Source organism: Chelonia mydas, chromosome 16, assembly GCF_015237465.2.
Source record: "Chelonia mydas isolate rCheMyd1 chromosome 16, rCheMyd1.pri.v2, whole genome shotgun sequence".
Classification (NCBI taxonomy): domain Eukaryota; kingdom Metazoa; phylum Chordata; order Testudines; family Cheloniidae; genus Chelonia; species Chelonia mydas.
In genome coordinates, this window is record NC_057857.1 from 20838904 (window position 1) to 20856599 (window position 17696).

The 17696-nt window shown below is 44.9% G+C and overlaps 1 protein-coding gene across 27 annotated transcripts in view; it reads left to right on the forward strand.

Moving 5' to 3' along the window:
- LOC102934027 (DAB2 interacting protein) overlaps positions 1–17696 on the forward strand; it is a 435191-nt gene that overhangs the window by 195178 nt on the left and 222317 nt on the right. For all 27 annotated transcript variants that reach the window (XR_006286127.1, XM_043530251.1, XM_043530243.1 and 24 more), the window contains one exon: positions 10687–10790. Coding sequence is in view for 26 of the 27 variants with exons in the window: in XM_043530251.1 (XP_043386186.1) it covers positions 10687–10790 (104 nt within the window). In the remaining variant the exon portion in view is untranslated. The remainder of the gene's footprint in view (positions 1–10686; positions 10791–17696) is intronic.

Consider the following 17696-nt stretch of genomic DNA (forward strand, 5'->3'; position numbering starts at 1 on the left):
GTACTTTTTCTTCCCGCTATGCCATCACCCAGCAAACTAGGAATGATGCAAGGTTTGGTAGGGGAGTTTGCAATCCGCATATTCATGAACTCTGAGCCCACCTCCTAGGGTATTGCTTGGGAGGCACCGAACGTGGAATGGATATGTGCAAGGACTCAAAGAAGAAAAGACAGTTATTAACCTTCTGTAACTGTTGTTGTTCGAGATGTGTTGCTCATGTCGATTCCATGACCCACCCTCCTATCCCTTTGTTGGAGTTAGTCCGCAAGAAGGAACTGAGAGTGTACAGGGTCGGCCAGTCTCCTTTTACCGCATTATGAGTGCGTGGCACCAGAGGGTGTTAGAGCTGACTCAGTGGGTACCACTGAGGGAAAAAATTCCAGCAACTCTGCATGCGGTGTGCACACACCTTACATGGAATGGATATGTGCAATGCATCTTGCAGAACAACCGTTACAGAAAGGTTAGTGTGTGAGAGTCTGGCTTTTGTGAAGCTTTTCAGTAATGATGTGCCAAACGCAAACTAGAACACAATGTAAATAGGTATAAATAAAATTCTAAGGAACTCCCAAAGCCAATGTGTTTTATATCTTCTTCTTTCTCCTACTACGGAGCGCCCTCCTTCTGTTTGCTGATGTCTGCCCCACAGCCACACGTCCTCATGTTCTCTGTTGGAATTTTTTGTTGTGTTCTTGAGCTAACAGTTACTGTGTTCTTGTGTCAGTTAGCAAAGAAGCTTTAGCTCCCTCTTGTGAGACAGCTGAATTACTGCGGTGTCATAGCACTGGTCCCTTTGCCCCATTTTTGGGTGATAGCAGGTATTCGTAGTATTTCCACTTTTGTAGGGTGCTGGGAATCGCAAAACCAATTAGGAAAGAACTCCCTGCCAAAACTGGGCAGCCAGTGCCCAGCAAAGGAGAAGGAAATAAGGCAAGCAGGTCCCATCTGTAGGCTGCCTATAATAAGAATCTGCATTTGTTGGTGAAAACAGCTCTCCTGCTTGGTGATATTAGAATAGCGGGATAGCTAGTTGTCAAGATTACTGAGCAGTAACATTGCCTATACCTCAGGAGCTATGTGACTAGGATTGAGAGGCAACTCCATGTTCGAGATAAATACCAGTATCACACCAGCATACGGAGTATTGTATACTACACAGATCTTTCCTTGTCTTCAACTGGTATCTTGTTACCTCCAATACCAAGGTAAGGTACACCAGCTGAGTACTCAGACATATCTATGAACATGCCCAGGGCACTAGGTGTGTGGGCCAGTGTTACTTCAGTTCCCTGTAACAAAAATAGGCTCCCTTTTCCCAGGGATCCTTCACCTTCAGTGACGAGCTGATGGAAAATAATTTTGCCAAAGAATTTCTATGAATTTTGTCTTTCCCTTTTCCAGCCAGGTCTAATCAGGGCCTTGTCTTTACACCCCTAACTCAGCTACCGTTCTCCCAGCTGCGGAGAACTGGGCGGGACTCAGGCACCCTTCAATTACACTTTAATAGCCAGCTGGGGACTCCCCCTGCCTAGCTGAATGTGCTGTCTCGTATAACTCTCTCAGCCACTGCAAGAGGGGACTGAGCTCTGGGTCAGGAATTGAACCTGGATGTCCTACTAGACCATACAGAGCACAAACTGCTAGTCAACACAGGCAGCTCCTAACTTGTTAATTCTAACTCATTTGTGTCACAGAGCATCATGGACAGTGGGTGAGTGTCTGTATAAATGGGGGTGTCAGACAATGGCCCGACTTTGTTCTTGTCCTATCGGAATGGTTATGTGAAAAGTGTAGTTTTTTAAAAGGCATAGTGCTGCAAAATGCATCATTAATTGTTCTGAAAATATAGTGAAAGGATGAGAATGTGAAAGATGAAACCTCTATGTGAGTCATTAAATGAACTGGGAGTGAGGTGCCGACTCCAGCAGAGAAGAGAGACGATTATAGGATATGAGCTGCTTGTGCTTTACAAAAGCCCATTTTACATCTTAAGATTCCCAGAGGTGAAAAGAAATAATTTTATTCTAATATAAAAAGTGGCAGTGAACTTTCCAGGAAAGGCTTTAATTATCCCTGGGAATATCCATTATGGATGTTTGTTAGCAGCAACTTCAGCTAAATCTAATTTTCAAGGGGAGTCCTTAACTGATCTAAACCACAATGATTTTCAACAATTTTATATAAAAATAGATATTACTGCCCAATAAAGGGTTCAACTTGTAGCTAATTTTGTGTGGAATGAGGGTTACAGTGTTGCTTTAGGGGATCTAGTGGAATACGCCAATGGACTGTTAGGGCAATGAGTGGTGTGTGCCCATAGATCTCTAGGGGCTCAGGCAAGGAAGCTCACCTTGCATCCATACAATATTTCTAGTCCTGGAATATGCAGTTTAGAAATTGTGATTGAAACGGGCAGATCTTGATAACAGCACTTTTGAAATCCTTCATGAGCTCTTAGTTGATCCTTATCCATTAGAGTTCAAACATTTTGAGAGTCTCTGCCTCCCATATGAAATTATTCCCGAATCTTGAAGGAGAGAGTTGACCCAACACATACATACTCATTTCCGTCTTCATTTTACTCCCAGGGCATTCTGTCCATTTTAAAACTTCTCATGCATTTTTCCTCTACTGCCCTAACAACCCTTCTTAGCTATGTCTTTAACATCCATCACCCCCCAGGTCGCACTTTAAGCTTATCTGGAGTCCTGGGGACCCTTAAAGCTCTCTGGGAATCTCTCTGGGTTGTCTCCCAACCCCTCTTCAACTTGTAGATTCTTATTCAGGATCACACTGATGCTAGAGACATCTTCTCTCAAGGGGTCCCTTTCAACCAACAAATGGTTATCTGAGCCACTCTGAGTATGTCCGTTCTTTCTACATTTGCTGCCTCCTCTCTCCTGTTGTGGTTGGGTTAAAGAGCCATTAAATGGTGCAGAAATTAGTTGAAGAACATGTGAGTTCGTTAGGGTGAAGAGATTAATTCAGCTGCGTGTAATTAAACAGCACGAACAAGAGACAGGTAATTCCAGTTCCCTCTGGTTTCACAGAAACTCCACCCCTTTAAATCTCCAAAGCAGGTCATGGAGTATCAAAACATTCTGCCAAGGGGACAAAATAATGACTCATTGGGTGACCATAACAAACTTTTTTCATTGGCTGATCATATCCGGAGGGCAAGAAAGAGGGTGTTTAACTCTTTTTCATGAGCATTTTATAGACTGTATTTCCCATGTCCATTTCCAGTCCTAATGGACTTCAGTAGTTCTTCAGTATTTCCAGGTGACCTGCTGGAGTTCTTTTATCCTCTAAAGTCTCCATTCCTTAAAGCACTTCAGCATTAGAGTCCTGGCAAAGACATCTCTCCGCTCCCTGCCTCCTGCTGTGCCTCTCCAGCCAGCATTCCAGTCATATTTCACTTTCTTCCTGTAGAAGATGATGAAGTCATCATCTCTGCATCTCATCTTATTCCTGACTTGTTCGGAGTGTCATGGCATAGGGATTGCTAACAAGCACCGTTTCCTTTTGGTGAGTTAAGGGAGATGATTCTTATTGCTAACTTTACGGGCGTGCATTCAGATTTTGTGCCTCCTTTTCTTGTTTGAAGTCAGAACAGTTTCATATCAGAAAGTCCAAGTGAGAACTTGCTGGAAGTCTCTGCTTGTCGGTTAGTAATTCCAGCTTTTCCTTTGTTCTTACGATCCGTCTCTTCCATCGGCTGGCTCCTGGAACCTTGTTCAGCATGAATTATATGGGGCTTTCAGGGAAGTGAACTGAGAATGTTACACTTGCTCAAGTAGAAGTAGTCAGTAAATTTCATTCCTAACAGTGAGAGAGTAATTCTGATGACCTCTTCTTGGACTAGTTGTGACCTACAGGAACAGGTGATGCTACTGTAAATAAGACTTGTCAAGTGGAAAGTGAACAGTATTAATATTGGTGCCATGTGTTACACGTGCTGTTTTGAGTAATTTGAATTACAGTTAAGAAAGCAGCCTTCTTGAGTGGGCTGAGCAGGAGCCTGGGACCCCAGAGCTGCTGACATAGTCAGTTTTGCTGCTGACTTCCTGTAAGCCTTGGGTAAATCGTTTAACTGCTCTATGGTTTTTTCTCCATCTGAAAATTGGGGATATAAAAACTGTGATGAGGATTAGTTAATTTCCTAATTCAAACGCCAGGGATTAACAAATCAAATTAACAGTTAACAAATCAAATCCATTTGTTACAGTCTAGAAATAATCTTCAGACGTAGCCATGTGCCTGACGATCCTAAATTAATTAATGTTTATGAAGTACTAAGTATTTTTAATTATTATTATTTAGAATATTTATTAGCATCATCCTAATACTGTGGGTAGTAAGCTTAGCGTGACAGTAAATGTTCCTACCTCCACTGCTTAAAAAAGTTTCACACACATGGGGAGGCAGATCATTTTATTTATATATATTTAAGAACCTGGGATAAATGTTTTCCAGTCTATTTTTAATGAATTTCAAGGAAGTTAGTTTTATTTTAGATTATCTTACCCGGCAGTGTTGCAAAGCCAAGCACATCACAGCCTTGTGCTAATGGAGAATGTAGGAGAACCAGAAAGTTGTCTATTTGTATCTGCCTTACCTAGCCCACAAAAGCTTATGCCCAAATACATGTTTCCCCAACATAATGCCACATTGTTTCTCTCTGTTATTAAAAGGCTTTTGCTACACTCAGACTCTGTGCTTGCGAGAGGGGAAGTATTGCCTCTTGGAGGCGCCCAGCGGGGCTGGTATATATTTGTCCCAGGTCACTGGGTGGGGGCTCGAGCCGGTTTTGCATTGTGTTATTGGACTGGAACCCCTAGTTACTGAACCCGGCCCTTGTTGCTGCCAATTCTGACAAGCAGAAGGGTTACATGTCTTTCTAAACACTGTCTCACTGTGTCACAGGTGGACTGCTCTATTGTGAGGTAGCTAGATAATAGATGTATCCTGAAGTACTGTTTTATCTATGTTACCTTGGGAATTGCAAGAGTTGCCAGTTTATTCCCAAAGTCAGGCTTTTCTCATGCTTGAAAAAAGCCACAGAGTTGGCCAGCATAATATTTTTTTACTATTTAAAGATTGTCTTGTCTAGATGTGCAGAGATTTACATACTTAATACCTTTTTGTATTGAGGAATTATTTCATTAAAGAATAACTTTAGGAGGTTCTGGAACTGACCAGAAAGGGGAATACTTTTCTTTTGATCTCCTTCAGAATAATTTTAAAAAATTCCCTAAGTGTTTTCAGTGTAGTACTTTTTGCATTGGCCACTTGAGTAAGTTAATATTTTATATTGCAAAAATACCTTCAGGAGTTTGTTGCTCTGCTTTAGTGTCAACCTTCCCTCCCCCACCCCCATTCTGCAGTCCTTCCTCACACCCATGTTACTCTCGGTTGCACAATTGAGTTCTTTGTGGATGTGGATGGATTTGATGCTTGTGGAGAATGGACTAGAGAGAACCCAGGCATATTTGTGTAAACTTCCCTCCCCCGACTGGATTCCTGCCAATGCACCTTAGTCTATACCTGCAATAATCCTAAATTGCTGCTCTTCTATGCTGGGTCTCTGAGTAGAGCCTTCCAGTTGTGCTGAATGGGCCAGATTGGGAGTGGGGTGGGATAGTTCAGTGGTTTGAGCATTGGCCTGTTAAACCCAGGGTTGTGAGTTCAGTCCTTGAGGGGGCCATTTAGGGATCTGGGGCAAAAATTGGGGATTGGTCCTGCTTTGAGCAGGGGGTTGGACTAGATGATCTCCTGAGGTCCCTTCCAACCCTGATATTCTATGATTCTATGATTTGTTAGTCTGTAAGGTGCCACAAGGACGCCTTGTTGTTTTTGCTGATACAGGCTAACACGGCTGCTACTCTGAAACCTGCCTTCACTATGACAGTCGTTATCACTGCTCCATAATTACAGCAGCACATAGCCCCAATCAAGGATCAGGCTCTGACCCAGAGATTTGACAGTATAGGTTTATGACAAGATGTCCCAGGTGGACGGAGAGGGAGGTGAGGGAGAAGGAGCTCAAGGTGACAGCAAAAGGAGCATGTTTTTGCATAAGATGCAGTAGAAGTGAAACTGATGATCACTAAAGTGGTCTCGCTCTCACCGTTTGAGCTGAGAAACAAGCAGAAAAAAGAAGCAAGGCAATCAGTGGCAAAAAGGAAATTAAATGAATAATCTGAGGTGGGGTAGCAACAAAATTCATTTTTGCCTCCTGTGATTTGTATCCCTCTTCTGATCCATCTAAGCGTTTGTAAGGGAACAGCAATACTGCTTGTTTGTTAAGTCTGGCCCAACTTCCCAAGAGCAAGGGCAGAAAATCCGCCTGCTGCTCATTCACATGCTTCCCAGCCGCTTTAGCCTGGCTCGTACAATGAAGGTTGGTGAAAACACGAGGGAACATGGAAGCCATCGCTTTCTTTGCTATCCGTGTTTGCCCACTGGCATCTCTGCTCTGTGATAATGTGGCTTTACCCATTACACCTAAGGAATCGTCGTTCAGATCCAGTTTGTCTGCACGTATAATCCTCCTTTGTAGACTGTTACTTCAGTGATTTCTCAGGCCATGCGTGTCATAAAGGAGAGATTTGGCGGCTTTAAGTTAATAACCTGCTGAAGACTTTTGGACAGCAAATAATGTCCAGAGATACTGTGTGTCTAAGCCCCCAAATCACCTCGGATCTAGAGCCAATAAATGGTCAAATGAAGGTATAATCCAAGTATTTCTATGAGCTGAAGGCTGATATCCAATTTACATAGAAACTCAGCAGCTAGTGAGGAGCGGGTGGCATTTGATAATACTAAGTACTTCTGTAAATGCCACTCTGGTTAGCTGCCTGTAATAACACACTCCTCTTCCACAGAATCTTTCATTTTAGGACCTAAAACAATTTACAGACTTTAATGAAGCCCCATAACACTGCTCTGAGATAGGCAAGTATTAAACCTATTTTACAGACTGAGAACCTAAGCAACAGAGTGCTTAAAGGTCCAGGGTCACCCCGTGAGTCTGTGACAGAGCTGAGAATAGGACCTAGGAATCCTCCTTTGTCTTGTGTGCTAAGACTTCACTCCTGTAGAAAGGAATAACAGAACTGCTTCATCTCCCCCACCCCCAAGTCAAGTCACTAGGACCCAGGCCATCCCTAAGGGCTGTTCCGTTTCCAGATGGGCAGACACAATAGAAGGAACTTTCAGTAGAAGTAAGAAGGAGAGAGGTAAAGTCAAAGATTGACTCTGTCTTCCTACAGCCTGCCTGTCTTTGCTGTAGGCAGGGAGGCAAATGTAACCATGCACTTCATATGGACAGGTGCTGGTGACAGTGGCTCATTTATGGGCAGAGGTAATAGCCCTGCCAAACACCCGTGGTATGGGTGAGTAAGAAACATGCAGGGCTTTCCTGATCAGTAGTCCTTGGGCTAGCACTGGGGATGGGAGAGGGGAAAGGGGCAAATCCAAACCTTAATTTGTTGTTCCTCTCCACCACATACAATTGGTTTTGCTATAATCTTCTGACAGTAAGAAGGGTCCTAATCTGTCTGGGTGCGATTATCTCCTTCCAACAAAACCCCTCCCTCCCGTTGCTGTATTTAGCCTCTTCACAGAGATCCAGGGGGTGCCCAACCTTTGCATTTGCTGTGATACAAACAGAGCTCTGAATGCGTCAAAACTGGAAACTTGGCTGCAAACCCCTTTTGAAATTGGAGCTGGAGGATAATGTGATCCTAACCCATCTGTATGTTTTGATTCTGGGCTCAGATCAGAAGATGGAAGTGGTCTGTGTTCTGGTTTTGGATTGTATGCAACTGAAATCTTGGGGTAAGATCTTGTGAGAACAGCTCATGAGACTTCGGTGCAAACAAATCTGGCTCCAAACCCTAGTCCAGAATGGGCTTCGAGCCTGACTCCCGAGTTCTTGTTTCAACCTACCCCAGATCCAAACACAGTCTTCTTGGCCCACCTCTAATCTGCTTCCTTCACTCCTCAGAATTCTGCCCTGTGCGATTAGAAGATGAAGCAGATTCAGAGGCTATAAAGAGAAAGGCAGACAATTGTGCAACTTGATCTGAAAAGCCACCATGGTGCAAGTCAAAAGTGTTGTGACATTTACATAGAGCAACTGGTGCTATCCCTTTGAGCTATAGGCTCTGGCAGTGTTTGGCTCTGCATTGGAGGGGGAGGAGAGGGCAAGGGATTTCTTGCTGCTTTTTTAATTTAGTTGTCCTACTCTTGTTCTCCAGCCATGTACATGAGAAGAATTGTTAATCTGCCTGTTCATAGTTCTGATAATTAAAAATGCAAAGCAGCCTGTTCGTTTCCATGTCATCTTGAACCCACTTTGGAAACCACTATAATCAAGTGGCTTCTTTATGACAATCCAAAAAAGGAGTCTGATCAAAGGAATCATGTGAGAGCTTTCGTGCAAAAGGGGATAACACCAAAAGACTTGATTGCTTCCTTGAGAAGCAAGAGGCAACATTCTTCAAAGAAGGCAGCTAGCTAATTGGAAGTCTTGGCTACAGATTCTGAGAGCAGTGAATTAGCTGCTTCTGGGACTTTGGCTGAAGGCACAGGTTGCATGGCCAAAGCTCAGGAGCTCCATATGGGCACCCCCACCAATGAAGATGTCACTGAGCGGGCATTTTACCCAGTTCAGGAGGAGACTCTCACAATCCTGCAGTAGTTTAATATGCGGCTCAGCGAGCGCCCTCTGGAATTACGGCCGTTAGTCATTTCTCACGGATCCCAGCTGATGGCAGCCTATGGCAAAAGCAAGGAGAGAATCCTTGCCAAGGCTGAGCCTTTGCCAAGACCTGATTGCAGCAAATTGCAGATCACAGGTGTGGTAAAAGCTGAGAATTGGCAAACAAAGCACCTCTAAGTTACACTAGTTACACGAGGCTCGCTTTTTTCAGACATTCAAAAGTATAGGTTGTCCCAGCTTTAAATTTCTTAGCATGCTAATTTGCAAAGCCCTCCCCATAACACAGTATACCCAGTAATTTGCCTTTGCAGCAAGTATTTTTCTTTAAGCTACCTCTCGTTCCCAACCATGGTCTCAGCAACGTCATCATATTGGTGAGCGGACCTGTTGCTTGTGAAATACGGTATTTGAACAATATTCACAAAATGTTTAAGCATTATGATTAGTTTCTTTGGTTTATCTTATGTTGGGCGGGGGAGGGGGAAGAGCTGGTTTTCTGTAGATTCTGGAATCTACTTGTTTTTGCATGGATCCTGTGCTTAGGAAATGCCGCAAAAGCTCATTGAGATCCTCTCCTCTTTCAAAAGTGGTGAAGCACTGGGGGTTTCTCCAGGCCAGTGACATTGATTAGCAGAGTCACATGAAGGACGTTAAATGGTTCTTTAACTATAAACAATAGGGAGCAATTGGGATAATATACGTTTCCAGCCCCCAGAGGACGTGAATAAATCAGAGCCCTGGAGATCCTAGGTCCTAATAAAATAGGAAGTCTGAGCTTCTAGTTTAGCATCCACTCCCTTGTGCTATTCAGTACCCGATGGACCTTCATTGGAGAGGCACTAGACACTGTCATCGCTGCAATTGGAGGTGTGACTGTTGCCTTGCCCAGGGGCAGCCTGGGAGCTCCCTGGTGTCCCCTGGCCGTTGGAGCACTGTAGGTCTGAAGAGGAGGCTCTGTCCTGCTAGCAGTGGGACACCCGTCTGAGTAGATGTGCAGAAGGGCGGGGAGGCCACTTTGTTCATGATCGGGGACCGTGGAGTTGGGACGTTTGGGTTCTGTGCTCCGGCTGCTTTACTGCAGGCTGCCTGTGTGATCTCAGGCAGGTCCCCTTTATTCTAGTTTCCTGATCTATAAGATGGAGCTGATGTGTTTTATCTCATAGATATCTTGCAAGGCTCCACTAGTCAGGCTGTGAGAGCACTGCGAGATCTGCAGGTTAAAGAGAAGGACAGACTATTATTATTGCTCAAAACTAAGAGCCCGGGTGAAAAGGTGTGGAACCAGTGTAAGGAATCGGCCCCATCGTGTGGCACTCTGATAATACGGCCACTTCCCTGCATCCCACTGTGCTTTTGGATTATGGATTGTGCATTTAACTGAAAAAACACATTTTAATACTAACTCTGTGCCCTAATCTGTAGCCTTCCTTCCGAGATTCCCCAAGCGCTTTATAGATACTCATGAATTTAGCCTCCTCACTCCCTGCTCTCCCGCCCCACTTACTGATTTTCAGTTCTGTTCTTTAGCCCCAAGAGCAGGCTTGCTTTCTGCCTTAGGAGTGTCAAAGCAGCATGTGCATGGATCGCTGATTTGTGTACAGTTTGTATTTAGCTGCTGTGCATTTCCTTTTTACGCACTGCAGAATGGGAATAATGATGGCTCCCTCACGGGTCTGTTCTGGAGTTTAACGAACGTAGAGAAGGCACTTTGAGATCCTGAAATGGAAGGTTCTATAGGAAATGCCAGTCCTTGTAAGCAGAAAAGCCCTGCTGTTTAACCATGCACCTTGGTGACTGTGAGAAATGCGAGTGGTTAGAGTGGGCTTGTTGAGTCAGCTCATCTGCAAGTGTATCTCAAAGAAGAAAGCTGCACCTGCAGTGGCCTGCCCCCGTCCTGCTGCTGCTCTGGCGTTGGGTGTGTGGTTTTAATTGTCCTTTGTCTTCTGTGCCCTTTGCAGAGTCCCCCCCAGAGAGGGCCGGGCAGCGGCGCAGCATGCCCAGCGGGGTCATGGAGAAAAATCCCAGCATGGAGCCCACCGCCACGACGCCATTCCGTGTCACGGTAAATGTCTCTCGCCACCTTCATTACCTCTCCGGGGTTTGACCATGTCAGGGTTCCCTCCCCACTCTGAACTCTAGGGTATAGATGTCGGGACCCGCATGAAAAACCCCCTAAGCTTATTTTTACCAGCTTAGGTTAAAAACTTTCCCAAGGCACAAATTGTGTCTTGTCCTTGAACAGTATGCTGCCACCACCAAGTGATTTAGACAAAAAACAGGGAAAGGACCACTTGGATGCCTATTTCCCCAAAATATCCCCCCAGGCTCTTAAGCCTCCCCAGGAAAGGGGGTGTGAGAATAAACAAGATGAGCACAGACCAGCCTTGGATTTTTAAGATCCAAAAAACCCAATCAGATTCTTAAAAAACAGAACTTTATTAGAAGAACAAAAAAAGATAAGAGAACAACTCTGTAAAATCAGAATAGAAGATAATTTTACAGGCAGTCAGATTCAAAACATAGAGAATCCCTCTAGGCAAAACCTTAAAGTTACAAAAGGACCAAAAACAGGAATATTCATTTTCTCCAGCACAGGGAATTTCACAAGCCAAAACAAAGAAAACCTAATGCATTTTCTAGCTAGATTACTTACTAACTTTACAGGAGTTGGAGGGCTTGCATCCTTGATCTGTTCCCAGCAAAGGTATCACACAGACACACAAAAGCCTTTTTTTCCACCCCCCTCCAGATTTGAAAGTATTTTGTCCCCTCATTGGTCATTTTGGGTCAGGTGCCAGTCAGGTTACCTGAGCTTCTTAACCCTTTACAGGTAAAAGGACTTTGCCTCTGGCCAGGAGGGATTTTATAGTACTGTATACAGAAAGGTGGTTACCCTTCCCTTTGTATTTATGACAGACCAAGAGGAGAGTGTATCTGTCGCTGTTTGTGCTTAGAGATGAGAGGGCCATATTTGCTTCGATTGCTTATTTTTACATAAAGGTGCAGATGCTAGTAGCTACTATTAGAATACACAGCTGTAAAGACCTGCTCAGTAACCTTCTAAGATTTAATTTAAATCAGGGACTGTCTTTCTTTAGATTTGTATGTTGTTTCCCAGTGACGTCTGTGGAAGCACAGACTCTTGGTGTTGCCTTGAAGATCAGGTCTGAGATCTTCATTTTGTTTTACGTCAGAATTTGCACAGAGGTATTTGTTACTGCTCCCCTCCTTGTCCTGACTGAGTCAGCTCTTCTCCATGGCATCCCATACATAGGTGTTCTGAACAGATTTCATTCTGTTCCGCCTACAGGCTGAGCTTTCTGAAAGAATAATATGAAAGCCCAATAATTACATGGGTCAGGAACAAGCTCTGTTGACAAATGGGAGGTACAACCATGGAAGCAAAATAAACCATTTTAAAACTAGGCTGTAATGATCCAGCCAAGAGAAGCCATTTTTTTAAAAGTATCCTCATCCTGGCCCCATCTGTAGTTAATGAAACAGAGCGTGTATGTTGGGGAATGCAGGATTCATAATCAATTGAGGGCACCAAGGTCTTTGGAGTAACCTTCAATAGCAATAATTTACGAGGAAAATCTCTTCACAGCTCTCTCTGCAGAAGGTGTAAGCTTAAAGTGTAACTAGCTAGAGACTGATACACCAGATCTGTGCACTGGCCAAGGCACTTAAAGGGGCACATTTTCAAGAGTGGGGTGTGTGTTGTGCCCAGAGAATAAAGCTGCACATCGTGTTTGTATGTATGAGACAGGCATGTACTCTAGGAGCTGGCTTGCACAGTATGTTTCTGCATTTTCTCTGTGTGCCCACACATACTATACAGGACCAGACACTACGAGCACTCAGATTGTATGCGGGGGAGGGACATGGTAAGCCCAGATATGCAGGGCCAGAATTTCAAAGGAAGTACAATGGGTACAATCTCAAAAATGCGAGCACACCCAGTTCACTTTCAGAAATCCCCACTGATTCATAGCAGTTATCTTTGAGAACTCCTGGAGGACAAGTGAGGTCCCATGGACTGGAGAACGATAAACACAGTACCTCTCTTTAAAAAGGGGAAGAAAGAGGACCCAGAGAATTACAGACCAATCAACCTAACTTCAATATCTGGGACGATACTGGAACAAACTATGAAACAATCAGTTTGTAAGCACCTAGAGCAGGGGTCAGCAACCTATGGCATGCAAGCCAATTTTTAATGGCACGCTGCTGTTTGCCGGACCCGGGCAGACAGCAGCGTGCCACTAAAAATCCGGCCCGGCCCGGCCCGCTCTTTTCCGCCCACCGCTCTCTCCTTGCAGGGCAGGCAAGCTTCCCCGCATGCTGGATTCCTGCCCCTCCTTCTCTACCTCCCTGCGGCCGATCAGCTGACGGCCCTTGCTAGGAGGGGGAGAGGTAAAAGTGGAGCTGCAGCATGCTCTCTGTTCCGGGGACCTTGGGGAAGGGGGTGGAATCAGGGCATATCCCCTCCAGCTCCCTGCTGTGAGCTGCTCAGGGCGGGGTCTGAAAGCACCCCCACGACCCCAGCCCTCTGCCCTGACTCCTACACCCCATGTCCTAACTCTTGCACCCCCCACATCCCCACTCCCACCCCTTGCACCAAACGGGAGCTCCTGCACCCCTCGCACCAAATGGGAGCTGCCCGGGTAAGCGCTCCACACCCAAACCTCCTGCCCCAACTCTGAGCCCCCTCCCTCATTCTAGCTCCTGGCCAGACCCTGCCCCCCAACCCCCAGCCTGCTCCTTCACCCCCAGCCCTGTTCTCAGCACACTCCCACCCTCATCTCAGTGCAGAGAGGAAGAGAATGGCTAGAACCAGGGAGAAGGTAGGTACCTACTCTATGTGGGCAGGGCCGGGACTCCAGACCGGCAGCGGGCTGAGTGGGGCCAGCAGCCAGGACCCTGGCTGGCAGGAGCTGGGGGACGGAACCCCAGACTGACAGTGGGCTGAGCCACTCAGCCCACTGCCGGTCTGGGGTCCTGGCCGCCGGCCCCCTCAGCCCACTGCCGGCCAAGGTGAACAGAACCCCAGGCCGGCAACCGGCTGAGCGGGCCGGCGGCGTAAGATCAGCATTTTAATTTAATTTTAAGTGAAGCTTCTTAACATTTTGAAAACCTTGTTTACATACGACAATAGTTTAGTTATATAATATATAGACTTATAGAGAGAGACCTTCTAAAAAATGTTAAAATGTATGACTGGCACGCAAAACCTTAAATTAAAGTGAATGAATGAAGACTCGGCCCACCACTGCTGAAAGGTTGCCGACCCTGACCTAGAGGATAATAGGGTTATAAAGAATAGCCAGCATGGATTTGTCAAGAACAAATCATGCCAACCCACCCTAATTTCGTTTGACAGGTTCCTGGCCTAGTGAATGGGGGGAAGGCATAGATGTGAAATACCTTGATTTTTAGTAAAGCTTTTGACACAGTCCCACATGACATTCTCATAAGCAAACTAGGGAAATGTGGTCTAGGTGAAACTACTATAAGATGGGTGCACAATTGGGTGAAAGACGTTACTCAGAATAGTTACCAATGATTTACTGTCAAACTGGGAGGGCACAACTGGTGGATCCCACAGGTGTCAATCCTGGGTCCAGTACTATTCAATACAATGGAGTGGAGAGTATGTTTCTAAAAAATTTAGATGATGCTAAGCTGGGAGGAGTTACAAGCACATTGGAGGACAAAATTAGAACTTGACAGATATACCACAAGGACAAAATTACCTTGACGAATTAGAGAATTGGTCTGAACTTAAGATGAAATTCAATAAAGACAAGTACAAAATACTTCACTTAGGAAGGCAAAAATCAAATGCACAATTACAAAATGGGGTCTAACTGGCCAGGTGGTCATACTGCTGGAAAGGATCTGAGGGTTGTAGTGGATCACAAATTGAATGAGTCAACAATGTGACACAGTTGTGAAAACGGTCAATATCTTGCTGGGGTGTATTAACAGGTGTGTCGTCATGTAAGATGCGGGAGATAATTGTCCCGCTCTACGTGGCACAGGTTGGGCCTCTGCTGGAGCACTGTGTCCAATTCTGGCACCACACGTTAGGAAAGATGTGGATAAACTGGAGAGCCCAGAGGAGAGGAACAAATTTTATCAAAGGTTTAGAAAACCTGGGCTCTGAGGAAAGGTTTAAAAAAATTGGGAAGTTCAGTCTTGAGAAAAGAAGACTGAGGGGAACCTGATGGTGCTCTCCATGCATGTTAAAGGCTGTTGTAAAGAGGACGTCCTCAATTATTCTCCATGTGCAGTGAAGGGAGGACAAGAAGTAATTGGCTTAATCTGCAACAGGGAGATTTAGGTTCGATATTAGGAAAAGCTTTCTAACTCTAAGGCTAGTTCAGCTCTGGAATAGGCTTCCAAGGGAGGTTATGGAATCTCCATCATTGGAGGCTTTGAAGAACAGGATAGAAAAACCCCTGTCAGGGTGATCTAGGTTTACTTGGTCCTGCCTCAGTGCAGGTGACTGGACTTCTTGAGGTCCCTTCCAGTCCTACATTTCTATGATTCTGTGCTGCACTGGAAGCTGTTTGTCTGTGGAGCCCATTTTGCACGTGTAAATCCTAGTTGTGTGAGCGCATGTGGACCTTTTTGGGTCTGCATACTCTAGAGTTGTCATTTATGTTAGTACATAAATATGCATGGCCATGTTCATCTGTACTGTGATATTTATAAACTAATTACTCACGGGAGTAAGGAGTGGTGATAAGAGCAGCAATTAGGAGACAGGAGAACGGGGTTCACTTTGCTAGCATTGCCACTGACTTGCTCTGTAACTTTTGGGCCAGTCACTTGACCTCATTGTGTTAGGTTCTCTGACTGTAAAATGAGAACAATGGGGCAGACAGTTGTAAAGCTCTTTAAGATCCTCCTGTCAGATGAAAGGCATTCGGTAAGGGGACAATCATATTCATGCATGTGTGCAATGTTGTGCATATCCGCAAACTGCATAAGACACAGTGACGTACGTTATTTAGTTGTGTGTTCACACACGGCAGTATAAAATATCCAAAGCAATGCATGTTAATGCCCGTGGCACCATGTAGGTCATTTATATTTCGTCTGTCTGTAACCAAATTCAGCTGCTGCAAATTCCTCAAGTTTATCAAACTCATTAAAAAAAAATTCCATTTACAAAGTATCTTCCTTCTAAACGGCCAAGAAAGCCTGAAAACAACAACAAAAAAATGAGAGAACGTTCCAGACTTCGAATACCAAATTTAAACTAATTGATTCTAATCTCTTTAGAGTCGTACTGCCTTAGCAACTGATCTGTACATAGCCCTGAATCCAGAGTGTAAAACTGCCTCCTCTCTGGAGGAGATCCCGCAAATACAGGTCCTAAATCTAAACCAGTCAACCCTTTCTACGTCATGGATACACTGGAACAAGTAAACAGAGCTAAAGGAATCTCAGGATATGTCTACACTGTACCTGGGAGGTATGATTACGGCACCTGTAGACATACTAGAGCTTGCTTTGATCTAGTTAGATCAAAGCTAGCTTGAAGAATAATAGCAGTGAAGCCGTAGAAGCACGGGCGTTGGCCACACAAGTCTGTACCCGGGTCCTGGGAGGAGGGTGGGGCCAGTAGATCAAAGCTAACTTGGATATGTCTACACTTGCTGCACTTCCTGGTTTGTAGCGTAAACATAACCTTAGACACCAACTAATTTATGCTAATGTTGTTAAAATCTGAAGCAAAATCAGCAACCACCAGGCTGCCCCATCTAAACGCTCTTTTTCTTGGGGTGGGGGGGGGGGAATTCTCAATTTGCTGATCTGATCTCTTATTAGGAGTAGAGCCTAATTTTGTCTGTTCTGATGCTGGACTTCTAAATAAATGTTTAGACTTTGGGTATTGTGCAAAATGGTTTTGCCACAAATCCCTAGAGCACTGCAGAGGCCTCATAGGAAAGTCTTGGGGAAACTCAAAAAAGATTCTGCCGATTCCATAGGTTGTGTTTCTCTTTTGCTCTTTTATTACTTGTATTATTGGAAGCAAACAGAACCTCTTGTTGCTGCTCCTACTGCCTCTACCCCAGCTGAAGCCCTAATCTTTGATTTGTAGCACCCGTTGGGCGCAGTAAAGATCACGTATTGTCACACCCAGGAGGATGAGCTCAGGTGAAGGGGGAATGAGCCCATTGGGAGCAGAACTCCTGGGCAGAAATTCTGCTTCCATCTGCATGTCCTTACGCTCAGGCTCATCATCCTCCCCTTCAAGGCTCTGCACGACTCCGCCCCTGTCTACATCTCTTCTTTCATCTTTTCCTACATCCCACTTCTCTCCCTACGCTCCTCGGCATCCTCTCTGCTAATTGCTCCCTTTGTCTTCATCTCCTTAGGCCATTTATTTTATCCCTTCCTTCTTTCAAATTCTTCTTTAAAACCTAGTACTTGCAAAGCCACCTACGTTGTTTCCCTTGCCCACTGTATCCCTGCACTGTACTGCTGGCCTGGTTATCGTGGTGGGGGGGAGCTCTTGGAAGCCTGGACCTTGTCTTTTTGTGTATTCTGTAAAGTACTGTGTTCTACATAATTAACGGCAAATAATGAGGAGTGTGAAATACTAAACAACAGGGTGTGGGATGTTTGTTAGCATTTGCTAGGAGGCATGAGCAATTGTTAGCATCTGTGAAAATTATAGTGTTAAAGGCACCGGGATGGTGTGTACCATACTCTATCAGTGTCTGTGTACAGAGAGATTGCCATGTGTGAAAACACTCACTCTCTCTAGATCTGGTTCTCTCTGCAGTAACTTTTGGCATAAGTGATGTCCATCTTGCTTCTGTGCCACGAGGAGAACTAATTTCTTCTCAAAGACCTGCAAATCCATTCCTCTAATCATCCACCTTCTTGCTGGATGCAGGCTGCACTGGCAAAAAGTAAGGCTTATTAATCAACTTGCTGAACCATCTCT